This window comes from Cajanus cajan, chromosome 8 (assembly GCF_000230855.2).
Source record: "Cajanus cajan strain Asha chromosome 8, NIPB_CcT2T_4, whole genome shotgun sequence".
NCBI lineage: Eukaryota > Viridiplantae > Streptophyta > Magnoliopsida > Fabales > Fabaceae > Cajanus > Cajanus cajan.
The window spans coordinates 17458683-17482453 of NC_138524.1; the positions used below are offsets into that span (position 1 = coordinate 17458683).

Sequence of the window (23771 nt, forward strand, 5' to 3'; positions counted from 1 at the left end):
GCTTTTCCCATGTAACATTATGTTTAGACCGAGGAGAATTATTACTACTTTCCACTTCATGTTTTGTTGCTCCAATTGATAGCCACTCATGGTATTGTTCACATGCAATGTTGATTAATAAGCTAGGATCCTTTTGCATTCCTCCCCCCAATCCTTTTTATTCCTTCTTCACCAAAACATAATTGTTATTTCATTTTATTGTTCCTTTAACATTGAATTCAATAGTTTAAATAATCTTAGTGAATGACTCTACATCCTCAAAGATAAGAGATATAACATTCCAAAGCCTAGTTGCCATCCATACCATTTTGACATGACTACACCCAAAGAAAGCATGTCATGTTGATTAAGATGCAATTTCACTAAAAGGACACAAACGAGTATTCAACTCCCTTTTGAAGTAACCTTTAACAAATAGATAAAATATCATGATCAAGTTTCCACAATGTGATTTTATATTTTTGTGGAACAAGAAGGCTTCATATATTGTTCCATAGTCCAGACACATGAGGGTGAGAGTTGTTAGTCAAAATTTTCATAATATAGTAATAAGTTGATTTAACTAAATGCATACCATTTTTTGTAAATTTCTAAGTAATGTTATCATTTTGACTTGTAAAATGAATAGGCATGGAAAGAATTATTTTAACATCATAATTATTAAATATGCTGGGAATTAGCTCAAATTTCTAAGAGTTATGAGCCAATAAAGTAGAAACATGCATTTTTTCCCCACTTATAATTGGAGTATTTATTTAGCAGAAACTATGATATTAAAATGTTTTTTCTTATTTATACCATAAATATATTATAATTGATTAGGAAAAAGTTAATTATCTATAACCTGAAATAGATTTTAGTTATGTTCTAGTATGATTTATTTTTTTACAAAGACCTAGTGGTTTTTTGAGTCCAGAGCATTCAGTAAGTATAAAATTGATCTTCTCTTAGGCATAAGAGCCCTTATATATACACTAAGGCGACATTATGAACATGAATCCTTTATTTCTTCCTATGATCCCCTAAACCATGTATCATTATTGTCATTAATAGGTCAATAAATCTTAATATTTGTGATCATTATCATGCATATTTCGTAAATTATGACGCCTTGCCCCCAACTTCTCATTGGGGGGATGGTTTGAAAACCAACCAAGTCTTATTATGAGGCATATTTAACAAGTCGATCAACCATCAATCGGAGGGTTTTCTTAGTTCACTTAGTCGATGGGAGACCCGTACAGTATACAACTCTTTAGGCTCAAGTGTTAAATGCGCAAAATGTCTAAGTTATGGTGAATATTATGTTAATGATGTGTTGTGAAGTTCAAATCAATGTATTAACTGTTTGAGAAGTCTAAGCACATGTGTGTCTAGTAGGTGATACAATGAAATTGTAGTACAACGAGTATAGTGAATGTGTAACAACTGATATATGTGTATGTGTCTTATAATAAATCTTGTTGTATGACATGCATTATGTACATAAAAAGGGCTTTTGTGATGGAGTATTGGTGTGGATTAAGTTGCTAGGAAGGGTCTTTATAATAACCTCATTTTGTCTAAAAGTACATAAATTAAAAAATACAAAAAAGTAAAATATATAGAAAATATAAAATTTTGTAATAAAAAAATATAACAAAAAAATGAATCAAATAATTTAAAATACAAACATAAAATTTAACTATGTTTAATACAAAGAAAAGGAAAAAAATGAAAAATACAAAAAGAATAAGCTTCCTATTTTCACCATGCTTCCCTAAGCCTCTTTTAGCCCATCTTTGTCCTTTTATCTTTCCTTTCTTGTGACAAAACAAGTAAGCAACACAACCTTTTACCAATAGAAAACTATACTCCTCTTCCACACCAAATCAAAAGAAATGAGTGACAATATAGATTTGTTTTAGTTGTTTCTTTGTACCCTTTTTTTGTCTCTATTCCATGACCAACAAACATGACATGAAGGGGACAATTCTCTTAGAGCATACCTATAACTCCATAATAAGGACTGAACCTTCGCTTGGTGAAGGGGATTCTCACACTTTAGAGAGGAAGAAAATATTAGATGGTCTTGGACCACATTATATGTATCTAATCTTTATATGACATGTAATAAGATATTATTAATTTTTTGTAAATTGAAAATTTTAAAAGTATGTCATGTAGTGATTGATTGAGACCATAAACACTTGTAGCCTTGGACTATCTAATAGGGGATGGCAAAACATTAGGGTCCTCTTTAAAAATACTTGAGTTGCGTGTGTTAGAGTTCAAGTGTGAAAAGAAGTCTCACATCAATTAGAGTTAGACATATTAAGTAGTATATAAGAGAGAAACCACCAACCTTAGTAAAGACATGGTGTCAAACTCACTTATGTGATTTAACCACTACTCATTAGTGAAGTGTTTCCGTGTTCAACTCTCCAATAACTTGCTTACTTTTTTGGTCCTTGCCTAATGAAGTGTTTCCGTGTTCAACTCTCCAACAACTTGCTTACTTTTTTGGTCCTTGCCAAACATTATTACACAAATTCGCAAAGTAAACCTTACAGTCACTGGGCCAAGCATGCTTGGTTGCATCTTACTTTTTTGATCTTGACATAGTAGCCACATAGACTACTTGATTACTCTCTTGTATCATTTTTTCTTATTTAAGACCAATGTCATTCCAATATTCCATTCTTTAAACAACCATAATGACTACCCTAGGAGTGTCTTTCATGATCAAAACATTAAGCCATGCATGCACTTAGCATTAATATACCAACTTGAACCACTTCAAGCAAGTAGCAATAATATTGCATCAATAACAAGACCATGTCATCCAACTGACCAAGGAGAATCGTACCCAAAGAAGGACCTAAAACCTTTGTTAGGCACCTAGAGTTCACACACAAATATCTCCACATTAGTATGGTATTGTCCAGTTTGGTCTTAAACCCTCATGTTTTGCTTTAGGTCATCCCCCAAAAGGTCTCACACTAATAGAGACTATATGTGCTTTATAAACCTTTATTTCTCCTCATGATCCAATGATGTGGATTTTGTTTGTACCCAAAGAAGGATCTGAAACCTTTGTTGGGCACCCGGGATTCACACACACACATGTCTCCATATTGGTATGATATTGTCTACTTTGGATGTAAAACCTTATGATTTTTCTTTAGGTCATTTCCCAAAAGGTCTCATATTAATGGAAACTATATGTGCTTTTATAAATCTTTATTTCTTCTCATGATCCAATGATCTAGGATTTTGTTTGTACCCTAACAAACCTCCCTTCAAATAAAGGATCATAGTTTAACCTCTCTTTCAACAAAAATTCTTTTTTCATCTACAAGTATTCAATGGTGACCTTTAGAGCTTTAGTCACACCTACTTGAGTTAGTCACCTGGTTCAAAACCATCGACTCTAATACAATTGTTGAAACTCGAGATTCATACACATCCATCTTCACATTGATATTATATTGTTCGCTTTGGACCTAAACCATTTATGAATATTCAATGATGGTCCTTAAAGCTATAGTTATACCTGCTTGAGTCGGTCATTTGGTTCAAAACCATCAACTCTGATACAATTGTTGGGCACTCGAGGTTGACACACATATGTCTCCATATTAGTATGATATTATTCACTTTGAACTTAAATCCTCATGATTTGACTTTTGGTCGTCTCCCAAAAAGAATCATACCAATAAAAATTAAGTATGTTTTATAAATATTTATTTCTCCTCATAATTTAATGATGTGTGACTTTGATATACCCTACTAACCTTCGATAAGATCTTGCATCAAAGCTTATCTACCATTCTCTTCCTTTTTCTCACTGTCAAAGGATGATTTCACTTTTTTCCTGTACCCTCAAATACTCCACCATAATCACCTGCCTTGTGTATTCAATAATAAGGGGGTATGAATTTTATCTTATGTTTAATGTGTTTTTATTGTTTCCTATTACCTCCTTTTTAAGTGATATATATGCATGGACCATTTGTTAAAAGCCATACCAGTTCACTTGATTAACCTTTACTTTGCGCTTTTCTTTTTTATTTTTTATTTTTTATTTTTTATTTTATTTTTTATATTAATTAGTTGATTTTTTTAATAAAGATAAAAAAAGATTACAAATATAGTGATAATGGAGATCAAACTTAAGACCCATGCTTTTAACTAGCCCAATTTTCACCTAATGTAATTAAGGTTGTTATATTATTAGTTTTTTTCTTATTTTTTTTATATTTTATGTTAGACTTTTACGTGTGCAGTAGTACTATATAATTACTAAAAAGGAAGTTAGCAATAATAGAAAAATATTAATCTAAATTAGCTATACATTTTGCAATCGGACTGTACCAATAATAACTAAAAATAATCATGAAGCTATAATAAAGTAAAGTATCTTATTAAATGATATATTAGATTTAAGCATTTGTATTTTAATTAAAATAATGAAGTTTATAAATGAAATTATTAAGGTGAAAAACTCTTGTTGTACTAGGGTTCACACACACACATATCTCACATTTATAATATATTGTCTACTTTGGGTTAGATCTCATGGTTTTTCTTTTGATCATCACTCAAAAGACTTCTTACCAATGAATAAAATTGTGTGTATAAACTTGTGTCCATCATTATGTTCTAAGGATGAAGAATTTTGATTGTATCCCAACAATCTTCCTTTCAAATAAAGAACCATGGCTTAACCCTCCTTTGTAGTGAAAGTTAGTCCACGAGTATATCTGATAGTGGCTCATAGAGCACAATCATGCTTTAAGTACTTGTAGTGTTGCTCCATCACTAACTCATAATAGCAAGAAATGTCTCCTAACACTCCATGTTACCAAGAGGACTTTCCTAACCCTCCATGTTCCTAGAAAGACTCTCCTAATCCTCCATGTTACCAAGAAAACTCTTTCATACATGAATCAATTATTAAGAAGACTTTCGACATAAAGGATCCTAGTTGGGAGCTTAGTCTCACTTGTTAGGTGCACAGAGTGAAACTTATTGTAACAATGTTGTCCTAATTAATGTGCTCTAGTGTATCTTCAACCTAGTAAGAGTGTTGGACGTCAAACATCTTTGACTAGATGTCTACATGGACATGTACATATACTCTTAGACTATTCTATGAATCATCAAATGACACTTGTGATTTTTGTCACATGCATATAAAGTTAAATTAATCCATTGCATACCTCATTATATAACTTTTAATTATTGTCTCATGACTCTTGATGTGTATTGTTATTGAGAATATTATTGCACATTGCTCAATGCAAATGAATGATATATGCATACTAATGTTTATTTATGGTTGTCCAACTTTATCCCACATTTTAAAGAATTTTTTTACCAAAAAATAATATTTATTTTTAATAAAAAATTATTAAAAACACTTCTAATTTATATCAACACATTATATACCTAGAATGTATGATAATCTCACTACAATTTCCCTCATTAGTAACAACATTCTCTCCTCCTAGACTTGAAAGAAACACTTCAAGTCGATTATTCATTTTCTTAGTTCAGTAACACCTAATTTACCATTGCATGACTAAGCTAACATTCATTTCAATGTGGAGTATCTAGTTCACTATTTGACCGATTCAAATTCTAACTCAATTAGTTTTTGAGGACATGTAAAAAAACACAACATAGCTACTGACATAACTATTTATAATTCTACATCTTTCATGTTATATTATTTGTGAGTTGTTAATTCTCAATTGCCTTAATTAGTAAGCTAAATTAGCTGCCTATATATATTTATATATATTATTCATGTATTCTATACTCATCAATACATTAAATTTAGAATTCAAACTCTATCAAGAAACTTTCTTTTACCCAATTTAATTTGTCACCTTTCAAAGCTAAATTAAAATCAAATAATAATTGATTAACTATATTTTTTTTTTGGAATAATGGTTGATCTTTCTAGAAAAGTGAGCATATGCTCCAAATCGATGCACATTTACAAAGGTTGTTTATTATATTAAAAAAAAAAACAGCACAAAAGATACAATATACGACACAGTAGGGAGCGGGAGAGGCAGCGACCTATACGAAGCCAATTGCTCAAATTAATTAATTAATTATATTTCTACGTTACTTTCTTTCATTTTTTTTTGAATATTTTATGATGCTTCTATTTTCGTGTTTTTAGCAACTTTACTTTACCTCCATTATTGGAAACAAACATTCGAATAAGGCTCTTCACAAACAAATAACAGTGAAAAGACAAACCTACCTTGGTATATCACCGGAAGAAAGAAAATCAAACCACGATTGGTTTAATTGAATCGATGTCAGTTTAAAATTTCATTCATAAAAAAGAAAAAAAAATCTGATGTAAAAGAACAAAATTTATGAATGTAATTTTTTTCAACCTCAAGTATTCTCAAATACTTCCAAAAGAATTCACTATAAATCAAGTCTTTTATGTCTAAATGGATTGGTATAGTGTTTTTTTTTCAAGCCTTTGATCGTTAGCATATTTAAGTTAATAAAGACAAGTGAGTTTATTGATGATATATTGTTCGTATAATATTTTTATGTCGTTAACTAATAAAAAATTTATGATAATAATTTGTAATTGAATAATAATATGAAATTATTTTATAGTTTCAATGTATATAGTCTTGTTTCTCAAAATACATTAGGATTATCATATTTTTGTAAATTTAATTTAGTAAAATTTATGAAGCTTATCAAAATAAAGATGTTTAATACTTATTTTAATAGATTTAATAATTAGATTTATGATATATAGAACATTATATATCAAATTCTTTATCAATAAATCACTACACAACTAAAATCAAAGTAAGTTTTTGGAGAGAGGAAATATCTACATTCTTTCTTGCCTTCTTGGTATTTTCTTTTCGTGACATTATATTAACTTAATGGATTTCAGGTTCACATATTTTGAAGACAATTTATTAGACAAAAATTTTGTGTTATTGTTATATGTAAAATTTCTTCATGCAAACCATGTGAATAGAATTAGTTTTTAGTACGGTAAATATGCATGAAAAAAAATCTTTTTAAATTTTCTCCTTTTTAAACTTTTTTTTTGGAATAAAAAAAATCATATTATTCAATATTTTTTATTTATGTTTTGATTTTGGATGATATTCATGACCACTTTGAAAATTTATGATAAGAGCATTCACTGGTTTGAGTTCAAGTAAAAATCCATTTCGAACTAATTAAATTTAATTAGTTTGAATTTTATAATTTTTTTTAAATTCGGATCATTGAATATTTGATGATTTTTTTTAAAAGAAAAATTAAAAAAATATTTTTTTCTTCTCAAAGTCAATAAATTTTTCAACATTAACTAAATTAATATATTGTCAAAAATTAGCTAAATTGATAGATTTGTAATATAATTCCTCTTAGTAAATGTGTTACAATATATTAAAATGACATTCAATATATTATTGATTTCTTTAAGTATTTGGAAAAAGGAATTCAAAAATCTATATATTTAAACACAAAAACATCTTTAAAATAATCAAAATGATACATATATATTAATTGTTAATTAGATAAAAATAAAAATAAAAATATATAAATTAATTAATTTGATTTGGATTGATTTAGATTTTAAATGTGTAAATCTGATATCTGAACCAATCAACATTAAGTTTAATTAATTTGATTTGAGTTAAATAAAAATAAATAAATCTAAACTAATTTAATTAATTTGATTTAAATAGTGAATTCATAGGGTTGATGGATAGATGAATTCCCCTACTTTATTATTTACAGACAATATCTCCATCTTTGGAATAAAATACCAATTTTCTCCCATAAAAAAGTGGAAGAAAGATTTAGAGCAATTGATGCACTTAACACAAGCACGTCACTATTTGAATCTGACTTTGTAGCACACCTATTCTCCCCATCCCCAAGGAGCTAACCCAAATCTCATTTTCCAAATTCAAAGCTCCATCTAAATAAGAAAAAGTTGTTAACTTTACACCGAAAAGAAAAGCTAAACTCCAAATAAAAGCACTTATTATGGAAATCGTAATTTTGTGCCGTTGCAATTCAATTACTCGTGCTAGCTGCATCCAGCAAAGCAATCAAGTTTGTTCATGTTAGTTTGACTTTAAAGGCTCAAATTAAATACATTTTTTTTATTTGTATTTAAATTTCAAAAACTCACAATGCACACGACACATACTAGTTCCATAGAATGACCCAAAATTTGATAATCTCCAACGTTGATATCATTACATTTTTTTATCACGATATTATGCATATCAAAGGTTGAATATTATACTATCACTATTCACCAATCTATTGAATATGGTATGAGAAAGAAAGAAAACTTGCATGCCATTTATGCTCAAGAGTTGAATTATTGAATGTTACAACAACATTGGAGCACCAATTACCCTTTTTTTCTCCTTTCAAGTACCTCAAAGTTCAAGATTCTTTTGCCATTTGATATGCAAGTTTCTAAGCCTAGACGATTAAGGTAACTTTTTGGACCCAAGGGGTGATTTTTTTGTGTCACAAATTATGCTTTTTTCCCTCAAATTAAAATTTAGTTTTTCCAGTGCTGTAAATTTTTATTTCAGTTCTAGTTCTTATATTAACTATAAAACTAAAAAGGGGTATAAATAATTTTAGTCTCTCATAAAAACGAAAACCATGTATTTCTGTTAAATATATATATTTTTATAAGAATCCTAATCAATTGTTCCACTCTATTATTCCCTAAACAAAAAGTAAAGAACAAAAAAATCCAGTTGTAATAAGAAAGTGCCAGAAAGGAAAAAACGAAGTGACAATTAACATATTCCAAATGACTTTTCTTCATCCCATTTTCGTTGGCAAGTTTCCTAGTCATTGCTTTGCGAATTCATAAACCTAGATTTGATCCTTTGCTTTGACACTTATCACATCTTTTTATCTTGAAACAAAACAAGCGGCGAATGAACCAAAAGTTAGAAGATTACAACTTGTAAAATTGATTACACATGAGATTCCTTAGTTTTTGTTTTTTTTTTTTTCTTCCTTTTTTCCCCCTCTTCTCTCACATCTTTACATGCTCACTCAACCTCTACGCTACAAGCACCTACTCATAACTCATATGACTATAGTGGTGGCATTGCAAGGCTAAAATTATATAAACATGACATAGAAAAAGACAACAACTGAAGCCTGAAAAACAGGGTGGCATCTTTTTCTACCTCAGGGCCTCGAAACCTTTTTCCTTCCTCACATGATTCCTCAACCCACCTGCACAACCATGCAATCAGCCTCAACCACGAATTTTGCATATGAACAAAAATATCCCGTCTTTTAAGCCTTACACATATGCACGCAAAGTTAAATCATCACAGTACAAATAAATAAATAATAATAACAACAACTAGAAACAACAAAACAGATCAAATCAGTAAATTAACCCCACCCACACCATGAACCATTGAACCTGCATATCTGGCCTAAAACTGTTACTGTTGTGCTCAGGAACTGACATATTATGTAGAATAATGTACTTTAGTTTTTTCTTTGAATACAGAGGAAAGTTCCTCTTAATTGTTTTTGTCTGTGGCTTGCAAAATGGCAAAGTTATTGTATTGTCCGAGCCTTCTTTTTTCAGATATTGAGATATGAAGACACGAGAGATAAGTTCAAAGAGAGCAATTAAAAATTGAAACTGACTAAAAAAAAATTAAACGTAAACTACCCATTCGATCCTATTCTATGTAGATGACCCTCAAAGTAAAACAAATTATTAAAAAAGTCTTGAAAGTACTAGAGATTATGTCAAGTAGTCTCTTAAATATTAAAACAAAAAAAAAAAAAAATCCACAAACTAATCTTCAAACTTCACTAAAATATAACACCTCAAGAACTAAATTGAAGAATTACTTAAAAAACTTAAAACTGGTTGTTTCTGTAACTCTAAGTATATTCAGTTTGTGAAACGAGGGTCATGAATGTAGCCTTGAGAAAGAGTGGGTGTGGGTGTTTCTTCTGAAGCAACACAAAATGCCAAAAAGAAATTTTGAGTCACACACACTACCAAAAATGGTAAAAAAAAATATTAGATTGATAATTTGATATGATAAAAAAATAGAATTGCATGTGGTGTTTGGAGTATAGTTTGAAAAGGGTAGTGGTAGATCTATGAGATGGAAGGAGAATTGGGAAGTGATGGAATGTATGTAAGTAAACTAAGTACCTTGGGGCTTGCAGTGAGGGGGATCTTCAAAGAGAGAGAGAGAGAGTTGTTTGTAGGCAAGGCCAATGTCAAAGAGAATCAAGCCCGAAGAAGGGTCATTTACGATTATGTCCTTGACAGGTAGCCAAACGAACAACTCCTCTTGTTGGAGACCTTGGACACCTATGAGGCTACCGTAGGTGAGGTTGGCAGTGACAACTTGTTGGAAGAGGACCCTGTTCTCGTACTTGGTCAAGCAAGGTGCCTCTAGGAACACTTCCAAGTGCCCATTTTGGGAGAAAGTGTAGGACTTGACCTCTTCGGGGAGGAGGCCAGGGGGGAGGCCCTTGGACCTGAGGAGGTCGTGGATGGAGGAGGAGGAGGAGAGAGAGAGGTGGAGGAGGAGAGAGAGGGAGAGAAAGAGTGTGATCAAGATTGCCATGGTGGTGGGGTGGTTGTGGTTGCTTAGACCAAAAAGAGAAAAAGGAACATGAAGGGGGGTTTAGGGAGTTTCTTTTTCTTTTCATGAGGCTGGAAAATGTAGAGACTGTTTAAGAAAAGGTTATGGGGGGGAAGTGGAGTGACTATGTTGCCCTTGGTTGGTGACTTTGCTTGTCTTCTCTTGTGTCATCATGCCCTTTCCTTTCTGCTTTAATTTCATTAATTGCAACCATATTTTTATGGAATTACACTCATATGTTAATCATCAAATTAACAAAGTCTAACTTAATTAGAACTACCTCTATTATTGTATATCAAGTAATTTGAGATATTTTATATCTTTATATCTTATTTAAAGATTTAGAAATAAAATAAAAAAATTTAAGTTAACTAATAAGTTTAAGAATTTAATTGGTTACAAATAATTAATTTATTTGAGTGCTGAGAATAAATCATGTATTCTTTTTTACATATAGGTATATACATAAGATTCTTTTTCATTTTTTTCCTGTCTATATCTTTTTTCTATGTATTAATTGTATTTCTTTTCTAAAATATTTTTTTACTAATCATTCTTTTAGATAAAAGATAATAAATTCTTAAAATTAATTGGATAAAAATTTTATCTCTCTTATTGGAGAAAATAAATAGAAATATATATCTTTAGTTGAAAGATTATTAAATGGAAAAAAAAGTTAATTTAAGAGATGTTCAAGATAATTTGAAAAAATAGTTTAAATTATTAATAAGTTTAATATTTTTAATTTAATTAATTAATTTTTTTAAAGGATGTAGTTTAGTTGAAAGGATCTTGTAATTAGAGACGACAATAATAAATACTTAAATTAGTTCTTAAATTTGAAATGTATTATAATTTAAGTCTATGAAACCAAAGAAATTATTAAATATATATTTAAAAGTATAAACTTATAATCATATTCTTGAAATTGAAAAAAGTATAAAAGAATAAATACTTAAATTAATCCTTTAATTTGAAAGAATTGTTATGTTATTTCTTGACTTATATATATATATATATATATATATATATATATATATATATATATCAAAATGATATTAAATAATTATATTTAAAGACTTATTGTTTATTTTAAGAATTTCTCAAGAACCAAAATAAATGTTTCCTAGATTAAAAAATAAGTTTTTTAAAAATATAAATTAACAATCACAATAATTTAAAATTAAGAAAATGTTTGAGTAAAATAATCATATTCATATACATTTAAAATGATACTAAGTAGTTAAATTTCAAAAACTTAATTAACATTATAAAATTTATCTAACAATTTTTTTTTTAATTTTAAAAACTAACATAATAATATTTTCTAAATTTAGAAAGAAAAAAAGGTGAGTGTTTACTTTAATTTTTTTTTCTTTTATTTTCATACGAGATACTCTACTCAAACTATCTCAACTACATCTTAGTTGATTAGTTTCTGTGCTTATTAATGTTGTTGTTGGTCCTTTCCTTCAATGTTTGCTGTTACTTATCTTGAAAGTTCCAAGCATTGTTAGTACATGCTCAAATAATTACGATGCTTAATTATTGCCCTTACCCTTCCCCAAAGTAAAAGCAAAATACTTTTATGTCTACTACTGCCTAGCATCTCATTTTCAATATATATACGGTTTCTCTCATCGAATAACGATATTTTTACTTTATGTATACTATATGAAAATCTTATTTTATTTTTATTTATTCATAAAAGATGCACAACATGAGAATAACATTTTCTTTCCGTATAATAAGGGAGTATCTCTATTATTTATTGTCACCATCTTCGCTAACTCCCTTTGCATTTGTCTAAAATATCTTTCATTAGTAACCCATCAAATTAATAATGCATTAGCATTACCAACATTACAAAATAATCACCATGCCGGCTTAGTGATGAGATTGTGGTTGCATGTGAGAGCTTGAACTTTTGTGTGATTATTGTGCACGTAAAAAAAAAATATTACTAATATTATATTGATTTAAATAAAATTAAGTTTAAATATTTTAAATAATTTTAAATTTGAGTATATATATGAATAAAAAAATAACTAAACAGGAAGATTTTGTTAAAGGTAAGACATTAATAAAATGGCTAGATATTTCACATGAATAACGTATTAAAAAGAGTAATAGATTGTCATTTTATATTTTTTTTATCAATTTTTTAATTAATAATTATGATAGTCAAGTTTGAATACCTAAAGTCACTCCTGAAAGGATTGAACGTGGGACATTATGTATCCGATATAGAACAGCATTGTGACAATAATTTCCTATATTAACAATAATTAATACAAAAGGAGTTTATTAATTAAATCTTAAGTTCTATAGTTATCCTTTAAAAAAAAGTTCTATTATAATAAAACTTGAAGCAAATTAATCACTATTACAGTAATATATTATAATGATATTTATATTGAAATGATATTTGTAGCTCATAAACGCTTTGCTTTACGAAATATTCCAAAAATTAGACTCGATCGATCACTGAATTAGTAAAAATTCTAAAATTAAATGTATTCAAAGATTAAAAATTTAATAGTAAAAATAAATAACATAGTACATTTCATACACCTTATATATATATGAACCTTTATTTATTTAAAAATTAAAAGGAAAAACAGATCAAACCAATTTTCTACCTCAGTTTTTATTAGTTTTTTTTTCGTATTATTTCTGATTCAGTCCAACAAATTATTGTAAATATTTTTATATTCCACCTATTTTTTATATATTATTTATAGACTAATCACATAATTACAGTTCACCAACCTTTTGGCAGAAAGACAGTCAAATCAATTTATTCATATATGTTTAAGGAGAATTCAGCTTTGAAACTAGGTATTTTTTGAATTTTTTTTTGGGTATGGCAGCATTTTTTCTTGCAATCGAGAGAGTTGAATTGTTTTAATATGGAAATAAACTAAAACTAATTAGTAGTCACTTTATTTATTTTATTAATTAATTTTTCATCTCTTATAAACTATATATATATATATATATATATATATATATAGTTAACACTATATTAAAAACTTTAAAATGGAGAAAATTCACTAAAATATCGTTATCAAACATTAGAGTACATTATACTAATACTTCCTAAAATTTTGTGAGAATCTACAACAATATTTTTCATAATAATTAGTTGTGTAATGTTTTTCAAATAATTAAAGAAGATTTATGTAATGATTTAATAATGTTAGTGTTATCTTTTTAAAATAATTAAAAGGAATTAATTAGTAAAGATAAAAAAAAAGTATGATACAATTTCAAGTAACCTAATAAAGTATGGACGTAGTTTAATTACTCTAAACATTAATTACTTAATATTATGCTTATCCAATGTGATATATGATAAACACACAACCCATTCACACATACAAGAACTAATTACACACAAATCAAAAGCGTGGAAGCTTAGAAAATAGATTAATTGTTTGCATTATTCAATTACACAGATGCAAATGAAAACACACGATTTTCTTTATTTGAGGTCAATTCGTATATATAGCTGTAGTATTAGTATAGCATAGCACTTAGCAGAACTACACAATTGCATATGGTATACGATATAGTGATCGAGATTGACACAAAATACGAAATAATAATTCACAATAATTTATGTGGCCCAATCACCTCAAGTGGCACTCTTATTTGTTTAGTTGGGTTGCATCATGGACGTTGACAGGGGGATATTATCAATGGCCACAGCCAAAGTAGGTGCATTAAGAAACCATAATCAAGGCCAACATAGAAAGCAAGACATAATCATGGAGGAAAAAAAAATTAACCCTAGTTAGATGACAAAAGGGTAAATGGGTAATTTCACAGATGGAAAAAGGAGACAAGGGATTGCAGGGAGTATATGACTCTGGGTGTTGAGTAACGGTCAGAGGAGGCACAGAGAAGGTCAGAAGAACTACTAGCATCTTTCAGTTCTGTTACTCATTGGGGGGGTGAAATGGTCATTTATGACTTTCATGGTTCTTGTGAAAAGATTCAGTGTGCAAAGTTGTATACTATATATATACTGCACAAGAACTATTTTTCTAGTCTTGAATTCATCTTCCCAAGAGCCCTAATAAAAGAGTCCAAATTAGGAAAAGGTCACTTTCAGCTACATTTTAAAATAAAATGTTTACAATTTGTTGCAATTATTTGAATTTTGTTTGGATATTATAAAGTTGGAGGGAGTACTTTTATGCTAAGGGTGTTTGATTATATTGAAAAAGGACTGGGTTTCTACAAAGTGATGAATTATACAATTTGAATTTTCTTTAGGTGAGGTTTCATGTTTAATATTTCACCCTATCTTGATTTAAAAAAAAAAATATCTTTGATAAATAAATACATTTACTGTTACTATTAAAATGTAGTTATTGGAGTATTATATGCATAGATGTAAAATCAGATCGATATATAATCTTTTTAAATGATTTGAATAACTCACTTTTCTAGGCATAGGAGTTTGGTTGTTACTGTCACCACCATGAATCTTACAAATATATATATTGAGCCCATGGATAGTTTAATAAGGCCAGTATAATTGAGCACCTAATGTATAATGTATAATGAAGTTCTATTAAATTCCATTAAAAGGATCACTGGTTACCAAAGTGGACGCACTGGCTTGCTCTTACATTATTTATTACTACTCACCAACATAGCAATATTATACTACGAGAGAGAATAAATTAATAATAATAATAATAATAATAACATATAATATTAATAAAGATGATTTGAAAATCAAATATAACATTAATTAATCTAACAAATATTAATAACTTTTAAATATTTTTATTAAATATAATATAGAGATATGAAATGTTTCAATTTTGTTAATAATAATAATTATTTGTCTAAAAGATAAATGATCTAGGACTCATTTGAATAAATATGAAAAAAATTCAAATCAATTTATATATATATATAGATACCTTTCGGTGAATATTTAAGACTTGAATTTTGTGATGACTGATTAAGATAGGAGAGTCATAGATGAACTGATCAATGCACCTGGTTATAAAACTCAATAATCATTTTATAAAATAAATATTCTACTTATGGATATGATATTTTAAATAGTACTTAGTTTAGATGGGGCCTTAAAGGTAACCAACCCAAGAGATGCAAAAAGTTGACTGCACTTTTTTACAGGTATCATTTAGGATATATCTTGTTCCTGTTTCACATCAGAACATGGTTGATTTCTCATGGGTCTAGGTATGGTCTGGGAAGAATGGCTACAGAGAAAGTGAGAAAAGTAATGTTGGAGAGTGACTCGGATAAACTTTCTTATAAGTCAATGATCTCAAACTACAATAGGCTATATATAGCAGCAATTACGGCAACTTGGTGAAACGCATCTCTCATATACCCACATATATGAAAAATCAAAATAATTAGCACACATATATGAAAAATCATGAATAGCACTTAATTAAATTATTTAAGATTTGAATTCTAACTTTAAATATAAAACAAATTATGTTAGAACTTAGAAGGAGAATACTTATAATTTTGTAAAGGTTTGTACTCTTTATAGAAATTAATCACTTATTTTAATATTGGATACTTCATATCAATAAAATGAATATAAAAAAATATAGATCCAAAGAGGCTTTGGGAGGTGAAAACTAGTCATTGTGTTGTGTAGAACTTGGGTGGCAAAATGGGGGCATCTCAAGTTCTCAACCATGTGGTTTTCAAGGAGTTAGTAATCCAAAAGGAAAGCCTAGGTAGTTAGTTTTTTTATCATTGAGTTTTGGGGCCACAGTGTACCTTAAAGCAATTTCCTTGTAGCTTTCTATTTGTTTCCTCTTCTTTATGATAAAAACAAAGGGTAATTGAATTCTTTAAATATTTTATATGTTGCCTTCAAAAATTAGAATGCATTTTTTTATTTATAAAAAATACTTTAAAGTTTTTTTAATCTGTCACAGCCCAAAAAACACACTAAAAAATAACTTAATCTCCGATCATAATCAAAACCTTCAAAAGTGTTATATGTGTATCTTCATTGTAGGATGAAGATTTTATATTCACTTGTTGTGTCTTTTTTAAACCTCAAAAATCATGATTTGTTTTATTATTACTGTAGATAACATATTTTGGTGATTAATACTCAAATTTAGTTTATGATATGAGTCCTTAATTAGGTGAATAATAAACTATTTTGAACACAGAAATTAAGTTGGCATATGAATGATCTATCTAACTACGAGAGAATGGTGAAGAGGATGTTCAAGTAACCACTCGATAAAACTCTTTAGATAAAATATCTGGGCTAAAGATTAATATAATTTACTTACCTAACAACCTATGTAAAAACTAAGTAAAAATAGTATTTGAGATAAAACATCTCAGCTAAAGTGCAGTACAGTCATAATCAAATGTACTTATGATCAGGACAATCACAAGCCTTTTGCATCTACAAGCAATTAAGGGTTTCATCTATAAGGTGTAACATGCAATTCGTGTTAGGGACCATGACTCCTTAATATTGGCAAGATTTGAAGTTAATAAATATATTTCTTAATAATTTTTAGTAGAGAATGTTATAGTAATGACAATAAGATTAAAATTAAGTCTTCAAAATATATATATATATAAAATCTTTGGATGGTAAAAAATAAGAAAGAGAGAAATATGGTGGGGATTTATTTGTAGTATTTTTATTTTGTTTAAATGTATTGAACAATTGGGAAGTGAGAAATAACAATATATTGTAGGTTTGACTTAGATATTCTGCAAATGACTTGGAAAAAAGGATGAGGGGAGGGACAGCAGTTTTATTTTCCTAAAGTTTTTTTAAATACATTTTTTATAACATAGAAAATGACAATTAAAAATAATTTTATGGTAGAAAACAATGAAGTAAGTTTTTTTTTAAAAAATTATTTTAGTTAAATCTGGTTTTTATTTGTATGAAATGTTTTTATAATATGTTTTATTAACTTTTTTTTTTACTTATTCAAATAAGTAAAGAAAATTTCATCAATAAGATATTTTTATTTTCTTTTACATTTCTTTTATTTCTCTCTCTCTCTCTTATTTCTTTCTTTCTGAAAGAGCATAGAAAAACCGAAATTTCAAAAAATAAAAAAACCAAAACAAAAATATCTAATTTGAGATAGGCAATTAAATTGGTCAGCTTGGTCCAATTTTGTACATACAAGCTACCCGACACCTCTCACTAATTTGTCTATATGCCGAGAACACAACTTAATACCTAATGAAACTACAATGCCTAAAAACAATGTAGCACATCTAATCTTTGAAATACATCAATACTTATGTTGGTGTTTCAAACCAACTTTAGTTAGAATAATATCGACCACCTGAATATTCCTCAAATAACGATTATTTTTTATATTTATATATATTTCCTGAGATATTATGAGAATTAAATCATAAGAAATATGAGTTGTTTTTTTGTTAATTAATCAATAATTTTATTTATACCCGAAAACTAATCCAAAACACATCACAAATCTATTTTAAAACAATTTTACTTACAATTAAGAAGAAAAATTATGGTGTGCATTTGGAACTTGTATGAAATGAACCAACATTAACCAACATTAACCTTACGTTGTTGTGACGAAAAAGGGCAGAAAAAACGATGGTGTTTTACAGGTTTGACACTGTGACGTGGTTTGGCGAATTTTCAAGCCACAATCATGACGTTACCCCACAAGGGGACCCCAAGTTGCTGCTTCGTGTTTAATATGATTGAAACACGTGGACCAGCGTCCACCGGCAACCCGGAAGTACCTGTCTCCCTGTGTGTGCCTTGGCGAAACGGTTCTGATGATTGAGGACTAGGTGTGCCGGTTGCCGGTGACAGTTGGCCCGTGTGTGGGTTGTGAGGTCCCGCAAGCGTGTAGAGTGTAGTACTGGAATGGCCCCTTTTATGATAGCTCGTTTCCCCTAAAAGAAATGTTTTCACATGTTTTATGGCACCGACGTTAATGGAAAAATGGGAATTTTTTTTTTAAGAGTTTAACACAATGTTGTTTCAACATCATGTGAGAGACATACTCCGCATATTTTGGCCACAAAACGATAAGAATAAGCATTTCTTACAAGTTACAATAATTATGAGATTCAATTTATGATCTCATCCAATAGTTGTAACGATAAATTTGACTGTATAATTTTATTTATTTTTAGTTTAAAATATTTTTTTAAGTTATTATATAATCACTTACTTTATATTTTAGTTTTATAATTTAAAATAAACTTCTTAATATTTATAATTATCTTTTTTAAGTTATTATATAATCACTTACTTTATTTTTTCAATTTTTATAGTTTAAAATATATTTTTTTATTTTTATAATTTAAAATAGTCTTTTTAATCTTTATATTTATTTGTTATAATTATTTTTAGTTTTTATAATTTAAGATAAATTTTTTAATTTTTATATTTGTAATTTTTTTAATCCTTTTAATCTGTATTATTAATTTCTTTTTTGTAACACTATCTCTTTTATATTAATTTGATAAATGTGTGAATGTATGTTTGATATCAAATTTTTTATTTGAATTATTTTAAATTAGATTTTTGACTCTTCATGTCTTTTTTTATGCTCTCACTTGCAACATCTATTATTGAGACACATTTTTTTCCTAAAAAATTTGGAGACTTCTATTATGTTAACAAAAAACAGACAACTTTACAAGAAGAAAAATTAATGCTAGGGGTAAAAATATTAAAAAAAATTTAAGTATAGGAACTAAAAATATTTATCTTAATATAGGGATTAAAAAAGATAAACATAAAAACTAAAATGTCTATTTTAAACTATAAGAACTAAAAAGTAAAGTAAATAAAACTATAAGAATTAAAGAAATATTTTAACTTTTTTTTAATCAAGGAGTATTTTATGTCAAATATGAAAACAATCTCCTTCAAGGACTAAGCTTGAGTTTTTTTGTTTTAGAAAAAGTCAAGATTCAAACTTTGATCATTTAATCAAAATACCATGAGTCTATCACCATTAGCATAACAGATTTTGCCATCAAATTTAGTCAATTTCACCACAGAAACTTAGTCATGCTATGTTAAAATTGACTGAATTTGTAATGACTAATTTCATCCCAAAAAGACTAATTTGTGACTAGACAAAATCGCGACCATACCTTGCCCGTTACTATGTTGTTGTTGTTTTTTTTGTTTTTATATTTTTTAAATAAGTAAAAAATATAACACTGTTACTATATGACTAATTTACGAATAAAATAATATTTTTAGTTACAATTTCATACGAAACGATCCTCGATCTTTGCTTGAAGAACACAACAATCACTTGTGTTAAATAATATCTAAAAATCATTCAAAATGTAAATAAATAAAAAAAATCAGAAGCAAACTCATTTGCATTCCTTTGAATTGGTAAATTAAATCCAACGTTGGCCAAAATAAAGCCCCACCATAGAAGGAAAGCCCAGATCCATTCTCAAATAGGGTTGTTGGCTCAAATGTATACACTTCCGCAAGGGACAAGCTCAGGGGTAGTTACCACTTACCACTATTATGCAAAAAATTAGTTTCAACTTTTCTAATTGCACACCACAAACCAAGGTGGTAATAGTATGAGATGAGTTTGATTGTGTCACTGGGTGATGCTCCAAATCATACAAGTTTTCATTTTTAATTTTTTAAGAAATTCCATAGCCAACAAGTGATTGCTCAATTTGGGTTGACACACGGTAGTGGTAAGGAGTTGTTGGGTGGTTTCTTTGTAATTGTTCACAATTGAGGTGTCCGTGATTTGGCAATATGGTTGCAAAAAAGGGCACTGGCTCCGGAACTTGGAGATATTGGTATTTGGAGAAGGTATAGAACCCCAAATTGGGAATCTTGATGGTGATCATCATGAACATGATTGGAACAACCACTACATGCCAAAAGGACATCGAGTGTTTTCAACAAATAAGGATGAGTAGGGAAATAGAAGCCAAAATCTTCTGTCGGTAGTTGTTCCCTCCTTAATTATGATTTTATTCACAATAACATAAAAGACTTCTCATTTTGATATTTATAATTTTTTTATCTTCTAAAAATTGAAATTATTGTATTACGCTCTTATAAATATGGTGGAGATCTCACATCAACTAATGAAATAGTAATAGTATAATATATTGGAAGAAATTAGGTCACCTGCTATTAAGTTATTATCAGATTATCTACAAATATCTTATTTGGTAAGCTTCACGTTTGAGATGTTTAATCCTTGATTTGAATATGTGTGCTGGAAACCACAAGTATCTGATAATAGGTGACCTAATAAATCTAAACAATAATATTAAGATAAACTTTGATACCATCTTAATTAAGAAAGTGAATTTGAATAACTTTATAAAACTGGTTTGTAAGGTAAAAATTACTTCTCACTTATATATATTATTATGACTATTTCACTAGTCGATATAAGATCTCCAACAAAATAAGAACATCTTGGTTTTAACCTACGTGAAATATTATATATATATATATATATATATATATATATTCATCTTTCAAAAAATTTAAAATAACTATTTTTAGTCTTAACCTTATTTTAAGGTAAATAAATAATTTTTATTTTATAAAATTATATTTTGTATTATAAAAGTATCATATACTAATATTATATCATACATAGTAGTATTTACATCCAGGTTATTTAGTCTTTAGTAGGGATGACAATATATACCTGTACCCGCGGGTAATACCCGAACTCGTCCTGACTTTAACGGGAAATACCCGGTTTGACCGGGTACGGGTACGGGTACGGGTAAAACCTGATATATTAAATCGGGTACGGGTATGGGTACGGGTATGTACTTACCCGCCCCGTACCTATACCCGTACCCATCCCCGTTCTCATTTTTAATTTAATATTCACTTTTAATTTAATTATATTAAAATTTTTTAATATTTTTTTATGTGTGATTATTTATTATAATATAAAATAAAGAAATAACTTAATTATAATTTTAATATAATAAAAAAAATAATTTAAAAATATCATTTTTTTTACAAAAAATAAAAAATAAAAAAATTGATGGGTACGGGTACGGGTACGGGTATACCCGATACCCGACGGAGACGGGGATGAGGATGAAAATCTATACTCGACGGGTATGGGGACGGGGACGGGGATGAGTCTAACTCGCAGGGACGAGGACGAGTATCATGAAACCCGTATCCGACTCGCCCCGTTGCCATCCCTAGTCCTTAGGCTCCAAGTGCTTAATACTAAGGTGTCTCATGAACAAAACATTAGTAAATAAATGTAGAGGCATTAACAACGCAATTAAAATTAAGACTAGCTACGATGATATCATCCACATATACCAACAAAATAACCAAGGATGATCCAAAACCATGTGTGATTAAAGAATAATCATTTTTAGATTATGTAAAACCATGTTGAAACATGAAAATTTGTAAAACCACTATCTTGAGGCTTGCCTAAGACCATATAATGACTTGTTGAGTTTCCAAATTAGTCCATTATTACTAGTTTTATAATCCTGAGGTAAATCCATGTAAACCTCTTCAAATAAATCTGCATTTAAGAACACATTATTCATGTCTATAGTTGTTGTAGACACCAATTTTTAGAAATAGCTACTGCCAATAGAACTGTCACAGAGTTAATCTTAGCTACTAGTGAGAAAGTGTCTAAGAAGTCAATCCCAGCTTGTTGAGTGTAGACCTTGGCTACTAGGCGAGCCTTGTATGTATCTATTGAACTATCGAATTTGTATTTCAGCTTGAATACCCATCTACAACCTATGGAATGCTTGCCATCGGGTAAAGGAACTAAAGACTAGGTGTTATTCTTTTCTAAGGCTTTAATTTCCTAGGCCATGGCTTCTCTCCATTTAGAAAAAGGAACAAATTGATGGTAGAATTGAGACTCATGTGGTTGATACTTGATTAATAAAAGCTTTGTAAGATGATTGAGGGGATCCAAAGAGTAGAATTGTTGAATGGGTATGTTTGTGAAGTGTTGGAACACACAAAATTAGAAAGGTAAAAAAAAGCCTTTGAGATTCTTGATTATTTCGTTAAAGGAGCATGCATAAGAGTATCATTCACTTTAGATGTTGTAGATTCAACATTAATTGTTGTTGCAGAAGCATTAACTGATGAATCAACAATAGTTAAAGGAATGAGCAAATCACTTATAAAATCAAAATCTCTTGATTAGGTGTTACTGAATTGAAGAGAAAAACTCTTATGAAAAACCACATCTTAAGAGACAAAAAATTGTTTAGTCTATAAATTATATAATGTGTATCCTTTATAACCTTTTGCCAATGATTATAGATGGGATGGCCTTGGGAGAAAATTTATTTCTTGTACAAGGTAAAGTGGCTGCATATGCCAAGCAACCAAAAGTTCTTAAGGATAGATAATCTAGCTTAGAATCAAAAAGGACTTGGTAAGGTGATTGTTGCTGTAAAATAGGAGAATGAACTTTTGTTAATGAGAAAAACAACAATGTTTACACATTTTCCCCAAAACTATATTGACAATTTGGATTGAAAAAAATAAGACCCTGGCCAAAACAACCTAAAATTATATAATTATTTGAAGTTAATTAAGAGAATGAAGAACCAAAGAGAATAAATTAGTTTGGCTCAAGTATCTCATAAATATAACCAGGAAAATAATTGCCACGAAATAATCAATTTGCCTCAATATCTCATAAGTAATCAGTTTGGCTTTTTTTGACATTATATCCAAAATACCATGAAATTGTAAGTTAATTCCAAAAATTATTTCAAAAGCTAATCCCTTCAAATGATAACTAATCATTAATATGATAATAAAATCAGGTGCCAACAGCAACATTCAAGAACTTTCAAATATAAACACATAAAAGAATGTTGACTTTTTTTTTTCCAAAAGAGAGGGTTCTTGGTGCCACAGAGAAATCATGGCGGATGCAAGTTGCTGCCATGACGAACGCAAGTTGCTACCACAAAGAAGGCAAGTTGCTGTCACGATGGGGGCAAGTTGTTTAATTAGGTGTGTATGTACTGCAAAATGTTTTACATTTTATTTTTTAGAGGGAAAAATCATGATTATGAGAGGGAAAA

General features: G+C 28.9%; 1 protein-coding gene across 1 annotated transcript; it reads right to left on the bottom strand.

The window, feature by feature from the left end:
- Positions 1–8827: 8827 nt before the first annotated feature.
- On the bottom strand, positions 8828–10747 carry LOC109817891 (uncharacterized). Its single transcript, XM_083062534.1, has 2 exons — positions 10223–10747; positions 8828–9270 (listed from the first exon to the last, which is right to left on the bottom strand). Exons 1-2 carry the CDS (start codon positions 10641–10643, stop codon positions 9218–9220), a joined length of 474 nt encoding a protein of 157 aa, XP_082918660.1. The 5' UTR covers positions 10644–10747; the 3' UTR covers positions 8828–9217.
- Positions 10748–23771: the final 13024 nt, after the last annotated feature.

Bases quoted from the DNA above. Each gene is read 5' to 3' on its own strand.
- LOC109817891 (XM_083062534.1), bottom strand. From the start codon at position 10,643: ATGGCAATCTTGATCACACTCTTTCTCTCCCTCTCTCTCCTCCTCCAC. The intron at 9,271-10,222 runs GTACTTAGTTTA...ATGGTTGTGCAG, and splicing joins CCCTCACTGCAAGCCCCAAG to GTGGGTTGAGGAATCATGTG.